The sequence below is a fragment of the Dermacentor silvarum genome, chromosome 1 (genome assembly GCF_013339745.2).
Source record: "Dermacentor silvarum isolate Dsil-2018 chromosome 1, BIME_Dsil_1.4, whole genome shotgun sequence".
NCBI classification, from domain to species: domain Eukaryota; kingdom Metazoa; phylum Arthropoda; class Arachnida; order Ixodida; family Ixodidae; genus Dermacentor; species Dermacentor silvarum.
In genome coordinates this window covers 117,948,432-117,970,171 of record NC_051154.1, presented here as the reverse complement: position 1 = coordinate 117,970,171, position 21,740 = coordinate 117,948,432, and the positions used below count along the sequence as shown (strand labels likewise).

Genomic DNA, 21,740 nt, shown 5'->3' with positions numbered 1-21,740 from the left:
ATGTAGGAAGAAATAAGGACGGGTTTTCTGTTTTTGGTGTCGGAATAACTTCGGAGTGCTTCTAATCCAGCGGAAGTTCCGAACATTTCAATACGCGAGTTCAATTTACATCGTCAAATGGGAGTACTCAAGAGTTGTTATCGTGTTGACTGGAGTTTTTGAAGAATACACAAGAGCAACAACTTACGCCCGTGAGCAACTCAGAGTTCTGCACTTGGAACGGTGCAGTGTTTTATACGGCAGTTTTATGCGGTGCAATGCGTGCACGCCGCATACACTCCGCGCGTCGCCCGCGAGTTATGCATGGACAATACGACAGTATTATGCGTATATCCCTGTCACGCCTAGAATAAGCCTTACTGCAGAAAGGTCACGAGAAAACTAATGCATTATACATTACTTTAAAAAACAATAACCAATCGCCACTGAGCTTCATATACAAGGGTGTTCCAGCGAACACTTTCAAAATTTATTTAAGGTTGCCTGTGGCAGATAGCCCAATTCTACTTAATGAGGTGGTCTACTCGAAGAGGCGGACATTACTTGCTCAAAAAATTGAAATGCATAATCGACTCATCAACAAAAATTCACTAATTAAGTTTTTAACTAATTACCTGATGACCCATATTGCAATTAACTAATTGTAGCCGTGGAGTACGCAAGGCGGATCCACTTGGAATGAATTCTCAGGATGACACCAGTTTCGAGATATTAATTCCCGAACTTTGCGGAGAAATGCATTGGCGTTCCAGTTAATTGTGTGCTTCAATGCATAAAGCGAAGTTTTGTGAGCAACTAACTGGAAAGCCAATGCATTTCTCCGCAAAGTTTTTGAATTAATATCTCAAAACTGGTGTCATCCCGAGAATTCATTCCAAGTGGATCCGTCTTGCGAACTCCACGGCTACAATTTGTAAATTGCAATATGGGCCATCAGGTAATTAGTTAAAAACTTAATTAGTGAATTTATGTTAATTAATTATGCATTTCAATTTCTTGTGCAAGTAATGTCCGCCTCTTGGAGTAGACCAGCTCATGAACTAAAATTGTGCTATCTGCCACAGGCTATACCTTTAAGAATTTTTGAAAGTGTTCGCTGAAACACCCAGTGTAGCTTATAGTACCCATTCGGTTTCTCTATTCGTTTCACAAGTGCAGCATGCCGGCATCTGCACGTCACCTCTTGTGCGGACTTAGTGCAGAACGAGTTCACATGCAGCATTCCCTGCACTCGTGGGAAATGCAATGCAGAATTTCTGCAGGAACTGACAAGACTTTTTGCACGTTTATAAAACTATTTAAAATTATTTTAACTATTTTAAACTATTTTATTTGTGAACTATTTTAAAAAAGGCAAGGCGAATTGAGCTAGCAAGGACGATTATTGTTGTTGTGGGAGACAATGACAGCTCAAGAGGGTTTAACACATTCAGCAATATACTATATAGAGGCCGCGCGGCGGTGCACCTGGGGCCGAATTCGCAAAGATATTCGTTGTTGATGTTTGCCATTGGCAGGCCACCTTCGCTATGACAGCACGTCCAACACCACGATTGGCTGTCACCTGCTATTACGAACACATTTGGCGTAAGAACCTTTGTAAATACGGGCCCTGAATCGAGGGCAGACCAGAATTCCGTTTCGAGCACGTGGTGCGGAAGCCCGCGCGTTCATATGCGCCGAACGATAGAACCTTTGTGCGATATTGCTGACAGAAACGCTCAGCCTTGACAATATTACAGCCTTCAGGCTATTATTTTGTCCCAAAACAGCATCCGCCATCGTTCTTTGGTGCACTTCCTTTAAATATATAACGCATTGTGCATAGAGTCCTGGTGCTTTCCTGTCATGAAATTCTATGGTAGCCCTTAGCGTGCCTGACAGAAAATACACCCGGCCTGCAAGCAGATTCAGAAAAAGGAATTAAATGTCCACAAGAATAATGTCGAGTTGTGTGCGACGGAATTACACACGCACATCTACGAGTGCAGGCTTTCTTCGCAGAGGTGTTGCGAGAACAACCCCGCGGTCTTTTCGACGGTGCACAAAGTGGTTAACGAAATGACATTCATGGTGTTTCATGCCACCTGAAACCAAATTATTCTGTGCCCTCTGTGTGCTTGACGCGTCCCATACACAGTTACGTAAACATCGCCATTGGGTATCTTGAGTTGGGTTGGTACTGCATTGCGCAAACACGTGAATGTGCATATTTCCGACAAGTGTAAAGCACAGGCGGCAGTGATGACTTACAAACCATATCATTCAACTCATGACTTTCCATTCGAAGTTCAACACCCCTGATATAATCACTCACTACGCCAGTTATCCAATGAAACGACCAATACATATCTCGTGCACAGGATGGGCAGCCACTTCACTTTATTACCTTAACGACCCCTTGATAGGGGTATTACCTGAGGAGTGGGAATACATCAGTACATAATTTGCATATAACATAATTGAACATGCAAACAAGAACAGCAGATCGAAAGAAATGGGAAAAAACTACATGAACTTAAGTGTTAAATACCTAAGTACAAATACATAGACCCAAATAATACAAACTAAAATTGCACGAGCCAATAAGTGCATTAACACAAGTCAATTTCATAGTGAAAAGTGCGCAGTGACACTCTCCACAAACGTACAAGGGCAAATGATTCGACCACGCACGCCTCAACGGACAGCGGCGACAGACACGTGCGCTAAACCAAACAAAAGGAATCCCGTCAGGTCGCGGAAGACCGCCGTAAATAAAGACAGAGCGCCGACCAAGTTAAACTTGTTTAAGAACAAATGTTCAGGCTGTCCAACGGAGCCGAAACCTCTGCTATTGGCAAGCGCTGTTCTCGTTTTACTCAAACTGCACCTCTTGCATGTAGCACTCGCTTTCGAGACGCGAAAACAGCTGCCGTCGAAGGTATTTTGTGACCAGTCTCGAAAGCCTGGCTCGCATGTATCAATCTAGGCGTCGAGCATATCTATTGCTGCCTTCACCGTCGTGAGGCGGGACAAGAAAGGCAGCCGCCGTTCCGTCTCCCCAAGGGTGTCCGCTTTCTTCGTGATCGCACACTTGCATCTCTTGCGCCCATTGTGAAGTTGGCCGGAGCGGCGCGTGAGGTGTGTCGAGACAGCGTGGACGCGTTTCTCTTTTCTGCCCGCGGAATGTGCCTCGAGTGTTCGCCGCGATTCTGCAGCAAGGAGCCACTGCTGTCCGTCCACGTTTGTAGCGGGCCATCGAACGTTCCGCCACAGTTGTCGCGAACTGGCTCGTTCGGCCCACAGGCCGCCGCTGCGATGGAGTTCAAGCGAGAAAGGCGTTTCACATATCACCGTTAAGTATACGCTATGGCAACCGCATTGAGGCGAAAACGCTCCGCTATTGTGCATTTTTGTACTTTGAGAATGGAAGCAATCGTCACACACACACACACACACACACACACACACACACACACACACACACACACACACACACACACACACACACACACACACACACACACACACACACACACACACACATATATATATATATATATATATATATATATATATATATATTGCGAGACAGCTGTTCAATCTCGACGGTTTATTATGCCGGCCACGCGCTGAAGCGAATGCCGCTGGCCATGATGATGAGTATATACAGATGAAGAAGATGAAGGGCTAATATAATGCTCACAATATATATATATATATATATATATATATATATATATATATATTGTTACGATACCATCAACAGATACTCAAGAGACGAGCCGCCGAGAAATATGATCAAGTGTCTGGGCTCTTGGCGCGAGCGCGTCTGCCTGGCGGTCTGGCTCCAGTGTAAATACAGTGTAAATAGTCTCTTTTGTCTCTGTCGTTCCACACGTAACAATATATTAACCAATGTAAGCGTCTCCATCTTTCTCTCTCTATCTCTCTCTCTATAGAGGGCACACGTCGCAATACGTCATGTGCTTGCGATCGAAAGCGTCAAAAGTTTTGACGACAGTTCAGTGGACATAATAATGTCTCTTTTCCTACAGCGCACTACTATACAGTGGCAACGGGCATCAGTAAACTGTGATAATCACTGACTAAGTAATTATTTATTAGGTGCTAATAACTTCCTAATCATTATTTTGGGCACTTGTTTCAATTGCAGAAATGAAGTCGGTCAGTGATCGAGGCATGTCCTCTGAGACCAGTTCCGAGATATTCGTCCTCAATATCTGTCACAAAATGCATTAGTGTTCTACTTAGCTTTGTCTCGCATTGCTCGAGGGTAGCTTTTGAAAAAATATGAACTGGAATTCCAATGGAGATCTCAGTAAGTTTGGTTACTTCTTTGTTTCAATGCATAAAACGACGTCTTGTCAAGAAACGTTAATGCATTTCTCCGCAAAGTTCGGGAATTAATATCTTGAAACTGGTGTCATCCTGAGAATTCGTTCCAAGTGGATCCGATCCGCTTTGCGAACTCAACGGCTAAAATTTGTAAATTGCAATATGGGTCATAATGTAATTAGTTAAAAGCTTAATTAGTTCATTTTGTTAATTAGTCGATTATGAATTTCAATTTTTTGAGCAAGTAATGTCCGCCTCTTCGAATAGAACAGCACTGTCTAAGTTAGTTTAGTCCGGTGAACTATTTTTCAAGACTCGACTTGCATTTATTTGGGAAGGGGTATCATTTATTTGCGGAGAAAATAAAGGGCATAGTTACCCCTTTCTTCAATTCCGCGCCCCAACCGCAGCATCGGTACGTACGTTGTATGACGACACGAACTTCAGATTATTTTTACGTGTTTGGGCTGCTTTTCTTCAGAGAAAAAGTTCTCAAAACTAGCTAGGTTGAGTCGCTGCTTCCTTTAGACTACATGTAATAGAGCTAACTACGGTCCCGAACATACCCTCTCCAAATCGCGTGATGTCGCGAGCAGCCAGCGCGGGGACTTGAAACCGTACGTTTCGGCCCTTGTCTGGTTTACCAACACTGCGCTTACTGTAACGTTGACGTTCCTGCTATTCCGGTAGTACAATTTACCAAAGAAACTTAACTTAAAATTTCTCTTTAGTGTCTCTTGAACAGTTGTCCCCTCTATAATGTATACCACGACCACTCGATCAAAACGCACAGCGTGCGTTTTGGTTGAGCGATCGTGATCAGACGCAGTCATGCCCTTTATTGCAGCGTAACTATGTCGCAGCACCATTGAGTGCAGATGGCGGCGGCTTCCACGTTATCAAAATATGTCGTGCATATCACACGGTAGGACGAAGTGGGAGATCGAAACTGATCAAAAGCAAACTTGATGACAACTTGTATATGTTTTGTTTTTAACGAGAACACAGCACTTTTCAAAATCGCTTGTGACAGATAGCACACTTCAGGCCCTCACTTGAAAGGCAGACATTATACGTAAGCGACGGACCACAATATTCAGTTAGCTAATTAACAAAATTTACTTCATTACCCTTACTTAATTAGTTTGAAGCATATGTTTATTCAACATAGCGTTTAGGCTCAAACACTTTCCAAGGTACTTGACATTTATGCGAAATTCTAACACAGCTGTGCGCGAAGTTATATACACTGTATAAATTTTGATTTAAATCATTGACTCCTGCAATCTGAAATAGCGAAGCGAGCTACGCTGCTCAATTGGATTGATGCTCGGGCATCAGCTACGGAGCCCGGCAACACGCTTCCTCAATGCGCCACTTACTGTAATGGAACCGTCTGACTGCTATTTTCTGCGACTGGTATTCTGACATCCAGCAGCGTTAGTAAGGTCTTGCGCAATGGAATGTCACGGAAGGATGAAAGGCTTCGGATATGCAACATAAATGTATGACCTAAACGCAGTAATTAACTGTTGATTATTGGTTTTTGTTAATTAGCTAAATTATAATTACAATTTCTCGCACAGGATATGTCTGCCTTTCTATATTACGGAGCTGAAAAAAAAAAAGAATTGAGCTATCTGCCACAAACTGTTTATAGAATACTGCGTCTGATCTGAGAGAGAATGAGAAAACAGGCGGTATAAATATCACATAATACCAAAATATATAGGTCGGCACATTCACTCATAAATACACCCACTCGCACACATTTTTTGAGCGTGAGTATATGAGTGAGCGCCGACGACGTGAGTGTGAGTCGACGTGAACGTGAGCACAAGTGTATGCAAGTAAGCAACGTGAATGAATTCATGCATACTTCCCAAAAAAATATTGGTGAGTGAGCGTTCACTAATGTTGCGGGAGTCGGTTCAACTGACAAGATACGAACGTGCGACTGGGCGATAGCCCGGGAAGCAACGTACCGCGCCTGGAAGGCCGCGTACGTGGTGGGTGCGAGCCCACCTGCAGGCACCTGCAAGCACCAAAAGTTGGACAACACGGCGTTGCCACTATGATCGGCGTCTAGTTCAGGTTTATCGGCGACAGCCTCATGGGCTTCAGCAAGAACACCTTAAATGTACATTCACACAACTGATCATGTTTATTATTCATTCCGTGAACCGACGGGGCTTGGCGGTACCGAATCGCGGCACGTATAGCATGCCTCTCGCACGGTGCGACTCCGTGCCTTTGAGTCACGCGGTTCATGTTGGTTCCACGTAGTGAATCGGTCTTGCGTGTGAATCCACCTTCTACAGACACGCTTAATCCAGGGACAAACAATGGTGGCATGTGCGTAGCGATGCTCAGCATCACATGAGTGCCTTCAGACAGTCGCGAAACAGCTCGAACCTCCGAACGGTAGCATACCACTGGCGGAACAAAGGCCGCGGCACGGCTAGTCGTGTGTGAGGTGTCCAAAATCTCGGCCGGTGAGGCGGCGAGTCACCTTGACCCTGAAAGCCAGCGGCCTCCGCAGCCCAAGCGGAGCACCGAAAGGGAGCAGCCGATAGTCCGGCGCGCCCAGTTGGGAGGAGAGCGGCGAGGAAAACGCGCGGCCAGCACTGGGCGCCGCTTACAACTTGCACTTCCTTGTTACACGGGATTCCTTCGGGAGCTTTGCTTAGGCCGGGCCTGTAATGCGGACCTCGTCATTTCGTTTCTAAATTTATGACCGGCAGTGCACGCGGCCAGCCGAGCGGCCTAACCAAAATAGCTTCGGAAGTGCGCGCCGAAATATCCTCGAGGAACAAAACAACTTGTACTCTACTGCGCGCGCACGCTGCGGGGGACCTTTCGTGCATCGCGTCGGGGTGGCGCGTCGCGACCGGCACGTGCGAGGTGATCGCTGTTTCAGCGTTCACCTCGCTCGGTGGTCGCCGCGGAGCGAATGAGGAGTGCACAGTGCCTTTTGTCGTCCGTGAGGGGCGCCGCCGCTCCCACTTATCTTGGGCCGTCTGCCGGTGGCGCCAGAATCGAGAGCTCGGCGAGCAGAGCACCAGGCGCGTCGCGAGTTGAATGACCAAGTCGACCGGCGTTTTGCGTTTGTTTCCCGCGCGACGCGGTTTGCAGAGAACACTGTACGGCTTCCTGTATAGGGCCAGAAGTGGGTCACTGCTGGCGGTTCAACGGCACTAAACAAGGTTAACCCCTACGCGCGGCTGCCATACCCGCCCCGCCGCCCACACGGTTTCACTTTCGTGGCCTCCCAAGGCGCACCCTCGCGCAGGAAGCACCAGGGCTGCACGCGCCTTCCGACGTGCACGTGCAGAGCGGCACCTGAGGCAGACACGGCGAGCGCCACCCCCAGCACTCGTCAACGCTTTCTCGCTCCACGGGCTTCGCGAAGGCGTTATTGGAGAGTTTTAGAACTATCAGCGGAACTTAAGAGTAGCGTCAGCGATACGCTGCCTGCATATGCAGAACCCAAAGTGGGCTTCGATTGTTTTGTACGCAGGGCAGATTGGTTACGCTAACTTAAGGTATACCATATTCCTAAGTATATCTATCAACTGTGAATGAAAAACGCGGTACCGTGCTCATATCAGGGATAGTACTTTCTGTAAATGCAGAACGTACAAGTCGAAAACAAAAGTAGTCGTCCCTTTTGTTGCAGCTGGCGCATCTCCTAGGAGCGCACACATCTCCCACACAGAAAGAAACCCCGCTCCCACAGCTCTCGACGATAAAAGCCAAGCACAATGAACGCAGCCGTAAAACTTCATCCCTTGGATTTAGAAAAAAAATGGCCACCATTGAGAGTATCAACTTCTAATTTGTTGTAGCGCAGGGACAACGACACGGACATAGAAGGCGCACGAGAGAACACATAGCGCTAACTTCCAACAACAGATTTATTTCCAGTTGTCACAACCGTACTTATGCCGCTCAAAAAGTCTTAGGACATGTGTACATTGTTAGGTAGTAGGTAAGCACAAACAAAACCACAGAAACCACAAGAAGACACCTTTGAGGACACACTGATCATTACAAGGTGTCTAGTTTAACGCGTGTGTCAGACGCCACGTTCTTTACTTTGTTAATGTGCTCCCGTAGCTTATCATTTATGCATCTACCGGTACGACCAATGTAGTTCTTTCCACAATTGAGGGGAATGCGATATACGACAGAAGCGGTGCATGCAACGTATTTGTTCGTAAGCATTTTTCATTCTTTTTATGAATGCAGAGCAAGTGCTTCCTTCTGGCCTTTTCTTGCTGCATAGGCTCACAACCAATTAGTCGCCGAATTAACGAGGTTGACGTTACTTCTTCGAGCAGTCTTTTTTAGTCGGTGGGAGAAACCATGTATGTAGGTGATAACGGCAACTGGCATTCCTCTTGTCAATGACGATGCTTGTACCATTAAGTTGCTCGGAACCTATTTCTTGTAGTGTTTCGGCGACTGACACGAGCACTGGGCTAGAGTATCCAGCCTCACCTAAACGTGCGACTTGTCGCATGAGATGCTGACATACCTTCTTGACTGCTTCACTAAAGCACATCTTTGCTATTCCCCTCTTTAGAAGTTTTGTGTGCGCGGAATAAAAGGGCTCAAGAGAGAGAGGAAATGCAGGGAAGTTAACCAGAGGCGAGTTTCCGGTTTACTACCCTGCACTGGAGTGGGGTATATAGGGTTTGGAAAGAGGGCAAAGAGAGCAAGTGGCTCACTTGCCCTATAGGGGTGGTGCTGGTGGTGCCCTACTTGCACCACCAGCCCGTTTTGTTATCGGCGAGCACAAAATTAATGGTAAGGAATCTAATTCTCCCGTCACATGACATTTCAAAGGTTACTTAATTCTAATGAGTTAGGACAATCGCGAATAGCAATAAAAACGAAAGCACAGTTATTAGAAAACAATCAGTACAGACAACAAAAACTAAAAAGTCGTCAACGTGCCTAAATTTTTTTATGACATATCGACCCGTCAAGGTGCTCAGACAGGTCCCCTGTCGAGCTTAGCTAAAAACAGATTGCTCAACTTTAAGTGCTAGTCAAGAACCTATACATACACCTTGTTTCTGCAAGTACAGAACACTTTTGTTTCGTATAAATGTTGATGACAAATAAAAGCTAAGCCATTCTAAAAAGCTTTCAACGGCTGTACCCGCTTTCATACTAAACCGAAAGGCGCCATACGCATCAATACATCTGTCAACACAGGTTAGTGATTTTGACTGCGGAAAAGATTATATTAAATCTTTAAAATCTGCGGAAAAAGGTTTTAAACCTTAATTCTCATGAGCTAGCTCTTCCAAAACCTAAAGATTATGAAATTCGTTATACAGGGTGTCGCAACTATCATGTACCAAGATTTAAAAATGTGCAAATACCACGTAGCTGTACAGAACCAAGGTAATGTTTGCCGTTACTTGGACATACTCAGATTATTTTTTGCATTCCGCCTAATTACATAATTAGTCTTAATTAATAAACTTCTCAAATATTATAATCAGATGAAAAGTGTCAATGCGAAAATTGTAGAGCAACAGAAAGCTGTATTGGGAGTTCATGTTGCTCTACCATTTTCTCATTCACATTTTTCATCTAATTAATAATATTTGATAAGTTTATTAATTAATTAATTAAGACTAATTATGTAATCACGTGGAATGCGAGAAATAATCTGAGTACCTCCAAGCGACGGCAAACAACATTACCTTGGTTCTGTCCAGCTACGTGGTATTTGCACATTTTTAAATATTGGTGCATGATAGTTGGGACAACCTTTTGAATGTATTGCAAGATAAATGTGTACTGTGAATCAAAGTACGCATGCAAGTGTTTTTTTTTTTTTTTGTATATATAACACCGTTAGACCTCACAGAAAATGTATTGTGTGCGATGAAACGTTCTTTCCAAGGGAACATTATTCACAGTATTATACTTCTGGCAATGCTATTTTTAGGGGTCATATGACACAATATACGACATTATTACAAGAATCGCCTGAAACGTTAGGTTTGTACCTAACGCCCTGAGACATTAACGTACCGTTTACACCGACTTATTAATAAGTAGACATGTAAAAATACAAGGGATATGTGCAATTATTTCTTGTATACCAGGCACATGTATACTTTCGTGCTATAGGAACGCAATGAAGGACACACATATATACTTGGTCACACACAGCAGTGAATACAGCTAGCGCGGCCTTGGAAACATGCACATAAAAAAAAAAACGTTTAAACACGTACGCAACAAATATTCATAGCTGCCTTTGGGTGTGATACATGTAAAACTAAAAAAAATAGCCATTACTGATGCAGTGTTTTGAATTAAATACCTCACTCTCTAATTCTTTCTTTTTCTTATTATTCCAGGTGCAGGCAAAGAAAAGGTCCACACAGTCAGGGTGAAGTCCACTGAATGTCACGTAAGCGTCACTCGTTTCTCAGCCTGACTAGAAAACTCGAAACCCAAACCTACCGCTATTATCGTATCATTACTTTATTATAAAGCGCCATGTGTCTTCACTAACCATTCTTACAGTGTCCATATTTGCGGGTCTAGACAATGCAGTGCTGAGAAAATTGGGAGCTACATTTACCAACGACCAAACCCAAGATCCAGCTGGTTCCGACAAGCGACGAACCAGCGGATGCATGCGCCGGGAAGAGCATGAGCCAACGCAACCGACTGCCCTCATCCACCCACCGCCAGTTCCAAGCAGGCCGAGCGGCCGGATCTCCAACTCCGGCTGGTGACCTGGGCAGAGGACGTCGCGACTAGGCACGGCCTGGACGCCACAACCGGCAGCCTGAAGGCCGCCCACAACGCTGCTTTTTAATTTTCATTACTTCGGGCCTTCTCAATAAAAGTTTTCCACCACCACCACTGTGGAGCGCATGCAACGAGAAGTTGTAAGAGCAGCGATAATCAATATCGACACGGTGCTCAGTGAGACACCAACGCTTCAATTTCGCCCAGGGAGCAACCTCCTTGAATTTATTTAAAGCATACCACTTAAATTGTTAGGTTTAACGTCCCGAAGCTTATCAGTGACACCGTAATGGAGAGTCCCGGATTAATTTTGACCGCCTGTGGTTCTTGAACTTGCACTTCAATCAAAGTACACGAGCGTTTTCCCATTTCGCTTCCATACGAAATGCGGCTGCCGGGGACCGAAGCGACGACCTCGTTCTCTGCAACAGAACGCCAGAGCCACCGCGCGGTGAGTGAACTTTGTTTACTTGATGAAAAAAAAAAAATACCTCATTCGCGTAGATTACAAAGTTAAAATTACCTGCAAATCTAAAATCAACGTTGCTATTGAGAGGAGGCAAATGGTAAACAATGAAGACGTATCGCAAGACTCTGGAAGTCAAATGACCAGCCTACTGTTCATTTGCCTTGAAGCATTGATAAAAACTGAACAATATAGGAGAATAGAATGCAAAGGGGAAGCTTCCGGGCACGACCGGAAGCAGACGCAAGAACGACTGGCAAAAAGTTAAATTTCTTCAAGTACAGCTCACGGGAGCGTCGACCGACACGACGGTCAGAGCCGTGTCGCGGGGCGCATCTACAAATGTATAGCGACGCTAGCCGAGTGCATGCGCACAGAGCACACTCTTGTCCGAGCATCTGTTCCGTTAAGCTCCATGTAAACCCTGCTGCTTAACCGCTTCACATGCAAACATAAATGCGCACACGCGCTCCAGCGCGCACAGTGGTTACAATAAGCGGTTGCAAACGATACAGATGTGCTGATAAACATCAGGGGCTATGTTTATCAGCACATCTGTATCGTTTGCAACCGCTTATTGTAACCACTGTGCGCGCTGGAGCGCGTGTGCACATTTATGTTTACACGTGAAGCGGTTAAGCAGCAGGGTTTACATGGGGCTTAACGCAACGGTTTCGTTGGAATAGCCTAGCACACGATGGTCGCACTCAAGGACAATCTGCGCGTCATGATACCCTCGCTGTTTTCGCAGGTGCACGCCGTCGCAGGTGCACGCCGTGACACGGCGCTGACCGACGCGCCGGTCGACGCTCCCGTGAAATTATTAAAATATTGGAGAGCTAGCTGTGCACGCTCGACCTACCGAAAACGAAGGTGCCACGTCTAAAACCCACAATAACATCTTTACTTTAACGACTTGTCGACGTCATTAAAGATCAATAGCCACCAGCTGGTTATCGCGTTTGGCTTTAGAGCCGCTTCCGAAGCAGAAAAAGGACCAACTCGAAGCAGCTCTTATTGTAGCCTATACTGATGATCCTCAAGAGCATTTTTACTGTGTGCATGAACATGCTAGTGGTGAACCTTACACACACGATTCAACGATGTGTCCACGAAGAATCTTTATCAAATAATCGCGACGCTTTTAAGGTAATTAAAACAAAGCGTACTTTTGGCGGCTGATGACTGCGAACACCGTCCGCGTCAACTGGAGAAGATAACTTCGTCGCTCGGCCGCTGTTGTCATTGCTTCATTAGTCAATTAACGCACCATGTTTGTTCAATTAATGTTCTTCCGGTGTGTTCCTTCATGGGTTATGTACAATAACATCGCATAATCACTGCTCTAACTCACTTGGCTTGATAACCGTTCTTTGGGGAATGAAAGAAGTTTGGGAATGTGCAGATGTAGTTAGCAAAAGCGCGATTAACCGATTCATATAGTTTAACGTCCCAAATTAGGCGTGACAGTGGAGGGCGCCATATTAATCATGTCCACCTGCAGTTATTTAGCGAGCATTTTTGCACTCCACCCCATCTAAATGCGGCCACAGCAGCTGGGACTCGAACCCAGGATCTCGTATATACTCAGCATATAGCAAAACGCTTTAACTGAGGCACGCAGCAGGCATGGGGATTGAACTTGACTGACGAAATCGTTTTAAAGCTGTATTAGTATAAATTACGCTTTTACAATACCAAGAAAGACACTCTTACCGTGAGAGCAGGCTTGAATTAAAAGCCAAAAAAGGCGCAAAAACGAAAGACGGGTGGCGACGCCGTTTCGAAGTTTCCGCGCCCCGTATAATAGATTGTGAGGGCGTCGGCTAGTTATTTTTCTATAAGTAAAGATTGTCTAGATTACGGTCTAAATGAGCCAGAGACTGAAGTTACCAAGTTTCGGGAACTTTCAATGAGCCACAATAACAGAAAGTACTTTGAAATCGTCGGCGTCACAGTGACGTATATACCGGGGTTGGTGTTAAGCAAAGAAATGAAATTTTCTATTCTAATAGTCAACCTATTTCGGCGAAATGAATTAAAAGGGAATTCTCAAATCATACTTCGTCAGCCTACACGGATTCAGTGTTTCTCTTTAGTGTAACGTAACTCACGAAATTCAGATTTTGTTCTCAGGGAATAAATAAGCATGTCATTGTTTATTCATCTCACGTTTTCTGTATTTAGGGCTAATGCTAGCCCTAAAGTTCGAATGCTAAGAAATAACTGCTAATGAAAAGCGCAGCATATACTTGACAGCGACTAATGCGTAGACGCGCATTTATGCAAGGTCACGTGGCCCGTAAACCTATTTCACAACAATGTGAAATAGGCCTTGCGTAAGAGAGGCATGCTCATTTGAATCATTATAAGACATGATATTTCCATGGGCACCATGCCACCGAAGATTAGTCCGCCTTTTCCATTATTTATCATTGTTTTGTTTATATGTGTATGCAAATGGTTTCTTTCGCGTTATTATCCGTTGGATCCCCCTGCAAGAATGCCTTTCATTAGGCGCTGCAGGTAATTTGCATAAATAAATAAATAAATAAATAAATAAATAAATAATCTCAAAACAAGTTCCGAACGAAAACATTGTCCCGAATATTTATCTTGCAGATATTCGCTTTTTATTGTAACTGCTGTATCGTGATAAGGTGACTCATAACAAACTTATCTGTACTAATGAAGGCTGGGTATAATGAATTAACATCCACCTCCAAATTTCTTTCTGATAATAAATCCCGTATTCCAAACTTCCGTGCATTAAATTTTCGATATATATATTCAACTGCAGGTATTTTGTATAATTTTGTAGCTATTTAATTGTGGCATATTTTGCCATAAGCGCTTATCTAGTGCTTTTTTTTTTTTTGCTCTTTTTCTTGCCGCTCCGTCAAAATGTTCCATTCAGGCTAAGCAATGAATGCGTTAATGGCGGTGAAAAATTATTAGAAGGAAATAATAGAATTGCGTAGTTCCTGAACGGGAACTGAATGTAATTAAAGTGGGTCTAAATTCAGTCCGAATCAGTTAATTGGGATCAAGTGAGTCTAGAAGACCGATTCGGTCGATTCAGATTGAAAATTATACCTATTCTATCCAGTTTATTTGTTTCATCGCCATTGAAAAGGTCACGGCTCAGTCTCGATGTTAATTTTTCGCTGGGTCTGCTTGAAAATGAAGCCGCACTGTTTATGATTCCAAGGGCGCGTCTGGACTGTGCCGCAGCGGAGCACGTCCACGATTTCTTCGAAAAATGGAGGTGACGAAGAGATTGACTACTCCAACAAGAAGCGCGCGCATGCTTTAATTCCAAATTTCTGGTTTTCCGGCGTTCGCTGATGAAACGTTTTGCGCAGGCGATCGTGACCGCGTGATCCACGCACCACACTTCTTTGTTCGCGATGTAAAACGTAATTAATGTCGTCACATTTTTCTCTTTTTTTTTTTTTTTTTGCAAGCACATATCAATTTTGCTGCTGCCTTCACTGCATTCATCTGGCAGGCAGCTGAATGGTTCTGTGCTGCAACATAAAAAGTATGCCGCGTTGTATAAACACCATTCCTTCTCGCGACTGCGCCCGCGTTGATCAATGGCGTTTTCAGAGCAATCTTATACAAAGTGTAACATGAATTTATTTTCAACAGAGCAATACTTCCGCTGCTGAGCACGAGGCCGCGGGTTCAGTTCCCCTCCGCGTTCCGATGATGGAAACGGTTCGTGTACCCTGATTCGGGCGCACGGTAAAGAACCCCAGGTGGTCAAAATTAATCCGGAGCCCTCCACTTATACGGCGCGCCTCATAACCCACTCTAATTTTAATACTTTTGTCTGTTTTTTTTTCTTGGTCGGAAAACCAATATTATTGAAACAAAAGTGCACGCGTGAAAGTAATGAACTCTAGAAAAGAAGACGAGGGGTCATTTGTAGAAGTAAAATAATAATCTTATAATCGCTAAAGGAATAAACTCCGAAACTTTGAAACCTAAATAAATTTCCAAACGGACAACCCCCTAAGCAACTACCAGAAGAAAATTCCGCACGCTTCCTTATTAATGGAATCGAATAGCATGCATCGAATGGAATAGCCACATTCACGATTCCGGTATAAGCATTTTACATTGGCTTGAAATAATATGCAGATCCAACGAACATATTGGGGAGCGAAGCTTTATTGAAGATATAGAACTAAGGGCGGTGCGTACCATTGCGTTTATTTTCATCCTTTGCAGCATGCAATCTCATGCAACAACTGCAAGCTCTTGCGTTTATGCACTACACCGTTCACAGGCTACGCGGAAATTCAAAAGCTAAGTCAGGCGGATGCACAGTGTGAGACGCATAGGCAGCGATATCACGAGGACCAAGGAGGTATGTGATGCTTATCGAGGGAAGAATGGTGATGACTGTTGCATGCACAAAGAAGTACGACAAATATCTAAATATATTTAAAAATTCTAATAGCTCATGTGTCACAGTACCCCATATACCCTTTCTGGAGGCCAAAAATGGGCCCATAACCAGTGGCACTTAATTTTCCAAAGGCTAAATCAAAGAAAATCAAGTTAAGGAAATCAATGAAACAGTTCAATACCACGCTATATTCCGTTAATAGTGTGTGTGCATTAGAGATACCTATGAGCCGACATTATAAGTTTATGGCGTGATTTATTTGTTTGATTACGTAGAACAGAGGTGCGTTCACTTGCTGGCACTACTTTGTCGGCCAGTGCACAGGGCTAGTAGGCGGAATTTGGGACTTACAGCCAGCCCTGCCAATACTTGAATGCATAATAAGGAGCAACTGCTGTTATTTTCTGGCTCTTGGCGTGTGCTGAAAGAAAAAGACATTGCATTCGGTACCAGTGGATACCCATGGACACCGCGGAGTGCATGAAAATGACCTTGCAGTTGCAGATGAAGCTGCAAGATGACGGAGCTACACACTCTTGCTGAAAGAAAAGGACATTGCATTCGGTACCAGCGGATAGCTGAACACTGGTCACAACCGGATATTCGCCATAGCCGCGCCTTCACAGGCTTGACTGTACTATGTATTCTGGAATGCCGCATGGTCTCCAGCGAAGTTCCCAGACTACGATTAGGTGTAAAATTTACCAAACGTTATATATGCTTCTACTTCAACATGCCGGCTCTCCCAACTGTGGTTGCTGTGACGCACCAAAAAAACAACGCACTACGTCCTTTCTGTTTGTTCCCACTACGCGCGTGAATAAAAGGCACTGGCTGTTTCTTTATCCACATCAGCAATCGACTATACAGGGACCTTGGTGAGAAAGCAAATCTAGTTGCAGGTCCATTTGTGCATTGCATTTCTGCACAGCACCGCGCTTAATTGCCTCGCGGCTGTGAAAATACATCTGAAGCACTGTTTATTCACTCCTTCTGTCCCCATCATCACCACTCATAACCCTTTCTCTTCCCCTATTAATTTCATTTCATTTATTTGCTCTCAAGGCCGTACAGGCATTACATAGAGGAGTGGCAAAAGCGAAAAAGAAAAGTAAAGAAAAAATGGCTAATGAGGCAGCATATGATCATAGATGGCCAACTTGAACACATCATGATCTGTGGTACTGTTAGCTTAGTTAATAACATGGTGGATATGTTTCTGCCATGGCAGGTTATTAGTGATATGGACGCCTAGATACTAGTAGCTGTCGACGAACTGAAGAGGGCGTTAGCAACCGTTGAGAAATGGACTGGTCAATTTTTCTAGACACCCTCATTGCTTTACATATGTTAATGTTTAGTTTCATAAGCCACGTGTCACACCGAAAGGAAATTTTATTGAGCTAGGTCAGATTGAAGAACGCGTAGAAGTCAGACTCATTAGAAATTGCGCGGTATAGAACCCAGTCGTCTGCAAAGAGAATTATATTAGAAGTAACAGAATCACGCAGGTCAATAATACAAATTAGAAAAATAAGAGGCCAAAGAACTGACCCCTGAGGAACACAGGATGTTACATAGCATGATTTAGAGTCATGATCATTAACAGAAACATACTCTGTTCTATTCTGCAAGAAACATTCAGACCATTTAAGCAAGCTACAATCAAGATGGAGTTGGAGTGCGCTAAGTTTCAGTAATAGTAGTCGATGTGAGACGGTGCCAAAGCTTTCGGGAAGTCAACGAAGATGCAGTCAATAACTGAAGCTCGATCTAAAGCGGAAGCCAAATCATTAGTAAAGGTTAATAATTCAGTCTCACAAGAATAATGTTTACGAAAACCATGCTGCTGTGACGCAAAAAAGTTGTTAGACTCGAGAAAACTAATAAGGTTGCAGTAGATTATCTGCTTTAATAACTTGCATGGAATAGAAGTTAAGGCGATCGGCCGGTAGTTTAAAGGATTATGAATATCACCAGACAATTGTGGACTGGAATCACCTTCGCCGTCTTCCAGTCATCCGGCAGTGTTGAACTCTGCAAAGATTCAGTAAAAATATATGACAAGAAAGCAGATGAACACGCTATACAGGAACAAGGTGATAGCAGGAGCCAAGTTTTCGACAAGTGGGCTTGTCTTCTTTAAGTCAAGTCCACTTGTCGAAGAAGACAAGTCCACTTGTCGAAACGTTGGCTCCTGCTCTCACCTTGTTCTCGTGTTGCTCATCGTCTTGAATTTCCATCTCCCGCATTGTCCGTGTTTCCTCTTAAGGAATTTGTAATTTATGTTATCAACACCTGCAGATGAGGAAACTTTAGCTTTTTTAATCAATTTGCATATGCCATCAACGTCGATCGATATCGGCTCCATCTCAAGGTACGTAAAGGCACGTGTGGACAGTGAAGTATCTGTTAGAGCGTCAGAAAAAGATAGCGAAAATGTGCTGTTCAAAGTCGTTGAGCGAAGCTCACGGGGGACAGAAAATACAGCGTCAGTTTTCAGAACCATTTCTTTAGGTTTGCGTACGTTGATAACGTTCCAAAACTTCTTAGTATTAGTTGTGAGCAGGTGTGGTAGTGTTTCAGAAAAAAAGTAATTCTTGGCTGAGCGGATGGCCATTTTATATTCAGATGCGATAGCTACGTAGGCAGCTTTTGCTTTGGTTTCCCCAGTCAGCTTGAAGCGTCGAAAAATGCGTTTTTTTCTTGTTAATAAGCCGTTTTAAACTCAAGTTAAACCAAGGAGCCCGATTGCATGGAGATAATAGGCGAGTCGGAATATATTTTTCAATTAGTGTTTCAACCGTGTTTTTGAAAAGGAGCCAGTTTTCTGCGATAGACCTTCCCCAGAACTGTGGAAAAAGAAATCGGCACAACTTCGTAACTCGTTATTGATCGAGGAAAAATCTGCTCTACTGTAGTCAAAAATTATCTTACAGTATTTCAGAAGCTGGCGCGAGCGTAAGGAAATAGCAAAATGAATCACGGAACGATCGCTTAAACCAGGTATAATTGATAATGAAGAAATTGAATCAAGAGATGTGGTGAAGACGAGGTCAAGGATATTGGCAGAAATTGCGGTGACACGGGTAGGCTCTTTAACAAACTGGGTGAGGCCAAAGGTCGAACATATATCAAAAGAGATTGAACATTGGGATGAGAATAGAGTCACTGATGGCAGCCCAGTCAATGCCGGGGAAATTGAAATCACCGAGCAAGAATATTGGTGCTGCTGGTACTGGAACGATTTGGTTAATACAGTCAAATATAGTTCATTGCAAAATGTGGATGTACTATCGGGTGGTCGATAGCAAGCAGCAAATATCACGTATTTGTTATTTATGTGAATACAATAGCACAAGAATTCAATCTGCGAAGGCACGTGTATATCAAAAGAGGTGATATCAGATGAGACAGCGATCAAGGTCCCATCGCCACATCGTCCTATTCGGTCATTTCTATAAATATTGTAAGCCTTACTGCACGCGAAAAGTTCCGAATTTTCAATTTTGCCTGAAAGCCAAGTGTCGACTAAAACAACAATATCTGCATTACACGTGCCGATCAGCGCAGACAGGGCATCGCACTTATTCATGATGGAGCGGATGTTAGTGAACAGTACAGCTTACAACAAATGCTTACAACAACAACAATGCTTGCAGAATAAGCATTGTCATGCTTATTCTGTAAGGCCGCGAGATGCTAACTCGAAACAGGGGAGGGAGTATTCGCAGGGAAATTTATTGCGCTGCTGCCTACATTACCACTGACAGTAGCAATACTGTTCTGCTGAAGTTCATAAACAGTATCGGTTAGTGAGCAATACACGTAGCACGTTTTGTTGATGAATAATTTGTTGTACCTGAGATGATACAATTGACCGGAGGACTTCCCAAATTCAATTACCTTATTCCAGGGGCGTAGCCAGGGGGGGGGGGGTTGGGGGGGTTCAAACCCCCCCCCCCCCGAAATTTTTTCCGCAAGCCCCCCCCCCCCCCCCCCCCGCCCCACTTACCCACCCTTTGTTCACGTCGCTTCGCGCTGACATAATTCAAGGAACCGGTGCTACTATATCACAATTTCATTCCTGGGCGCTTGCGTTTGGGTTGGTAATTTACAGAGAATCATTTCTGCATATGAAAAAAAAAACTGTCACGGTGTTTGTCAAGGCTTTGACGCTCTCTGAGGTTTTGGGCGATAATGTGGCGGCCGCATTCTGAAGCAACAAATGCGGCAGACGCATTTTAGATGAAGGCGAAAATGCTCGAGGCCCATTTACTTAAATTTAGGTGCACGTTAAAGACCCCAGGTGGTCAAAATTTCCGTATACATTTCCGCCGCTTCCCTTCAGGTGCCGGTTAGGCCGCGCTCGCGCAGGATCTTAGGCTACGTTCACACTTGGTCTCGGAGCTGTCGGAAGCGGCAAAATCTGCAAAAATCCACCCGCTATAGACGGCAAAACGCAGAAAAACAAGCGGCGAGCCAAATCGGTCTCGGACCGATTTTTTCGCTATGGCTAAGCGGAAACGCGGCGGAAAGCCGTTCTGCTCGACCGGAAGCTACACTAGCATGCAAACAACCGGTCGTAAAATTGAACATGGCACCAAAAGTGTAGGCTGCAATGCTGATCGACGCGATCAAGAACCACCCCTTGCTCTACAAGAGTGGTACTAAAACGTACTGTCAGCAATACTCGCGATATAGTATGTCGCGCGACCGGAGGTGCGGCAACGAAGCCTTGGCGTGACCCAACTTCTCACGCTTTTGCGAAGCCAGGCGAACCCACCACCACCGTTTCCAAGGTGTCCGCGTCTTCCGTTTATTCATTGTCCATTTGTAGAAAACAAGTAGGTAGAAGTATAAAAGCCATTTCTTCTTCCACTTCCATGACAGACAATAGTTGGGCAGATTCCTCGTTGGCGCTCCATAATTCGTGCACGTGCACGGTATGTTGGAGAGGAGAAGTCGCGGGGTGCTTTTCTCGTCGCGACGATAGATTGGGAGCGTAGGTCTCACGTACGTAGGACGCGCAGGCTTTGGCGAGCCCCAACACAAGGGCCAGCCCGGGTTTTAGCTTTGGTGTTCCCGTTGCCGCTTTGGTGTCCTGGAGGCGCCGACAATAATACGAAATGATGAAATGTTATTACAACTTGTAAATAAAAGCTATTAAAGAAATATAATCACGCCTAGGCACCAACCTGTGACTCAGTGCTACCGCGCCCGTGTGAGGGGAATCACGGAACGCCAACGAGGAATTTACCGAAGGTCGCAAATGACACGCGAAGTTGCACAAAATGATCACTTTTGATGACGGGTGGGTCAATGAATGAACATACCGCTCGAAATAATGCGATAATGAGCGCCACCACGCCGACAAACGTACGCAGACTAGATGGATGTGGACGAAAGCGGCAGCGGCGGTAGCAAAACAAATGTGAACAACTTGGACATGCGCGGAAAAGATTTTCCGGCCGCTTTGGCCTTTCCGCCCGCTTGCCGCTTTCCAAGTGTGAACGTAGCCAGTCTGCGCGCGAAACGTCTCTTGTATGCGATTGCGCCCCTACGGAAGGCTGGTTGTTACTGTTGTGTTGTTGAATCCCAAACCAGCAATTGCGCAAGGCTGGTAGTTGCTGTTGTGTTGTGGAATCCCAAACCAGCAATGTACACACGAAGGGGTTGATGCCAACAGTGAAATTCCACCGACTCGCAACAGAATGAACGAAA

The 21,740-nt window shown here is 44.6% G+C and overlaps 1 protein-coding gene across 1 annotated transcript in view; it reads left to right on the top strand.

Moving 5' to 3' along the window:
* Positions 1-3,028: 3,028 nt before the first annotated feature.
* Positions 3,029-21,740, top strand: part of LOC119435737 (D-aspartate oxidase-like) — a 67,446-nt gene continuing 48,734 nt past the window's right edge. Inside the window, exons 1-2 of the mRNA XM_049672813.1 lie at positions 3,029-3,337; positions 10,731-10,783. Coding sequence (XP_049528770.1) covers positions 3,169-3,337; positions 10,731-10,783 — 222 coding nt within the window. The 5' untranslated portion in view covers positions 3,029-3,168. The remainder of the gene's footprint in view (positions 3,338-10,730; positions 10,784-21,740) is intronic.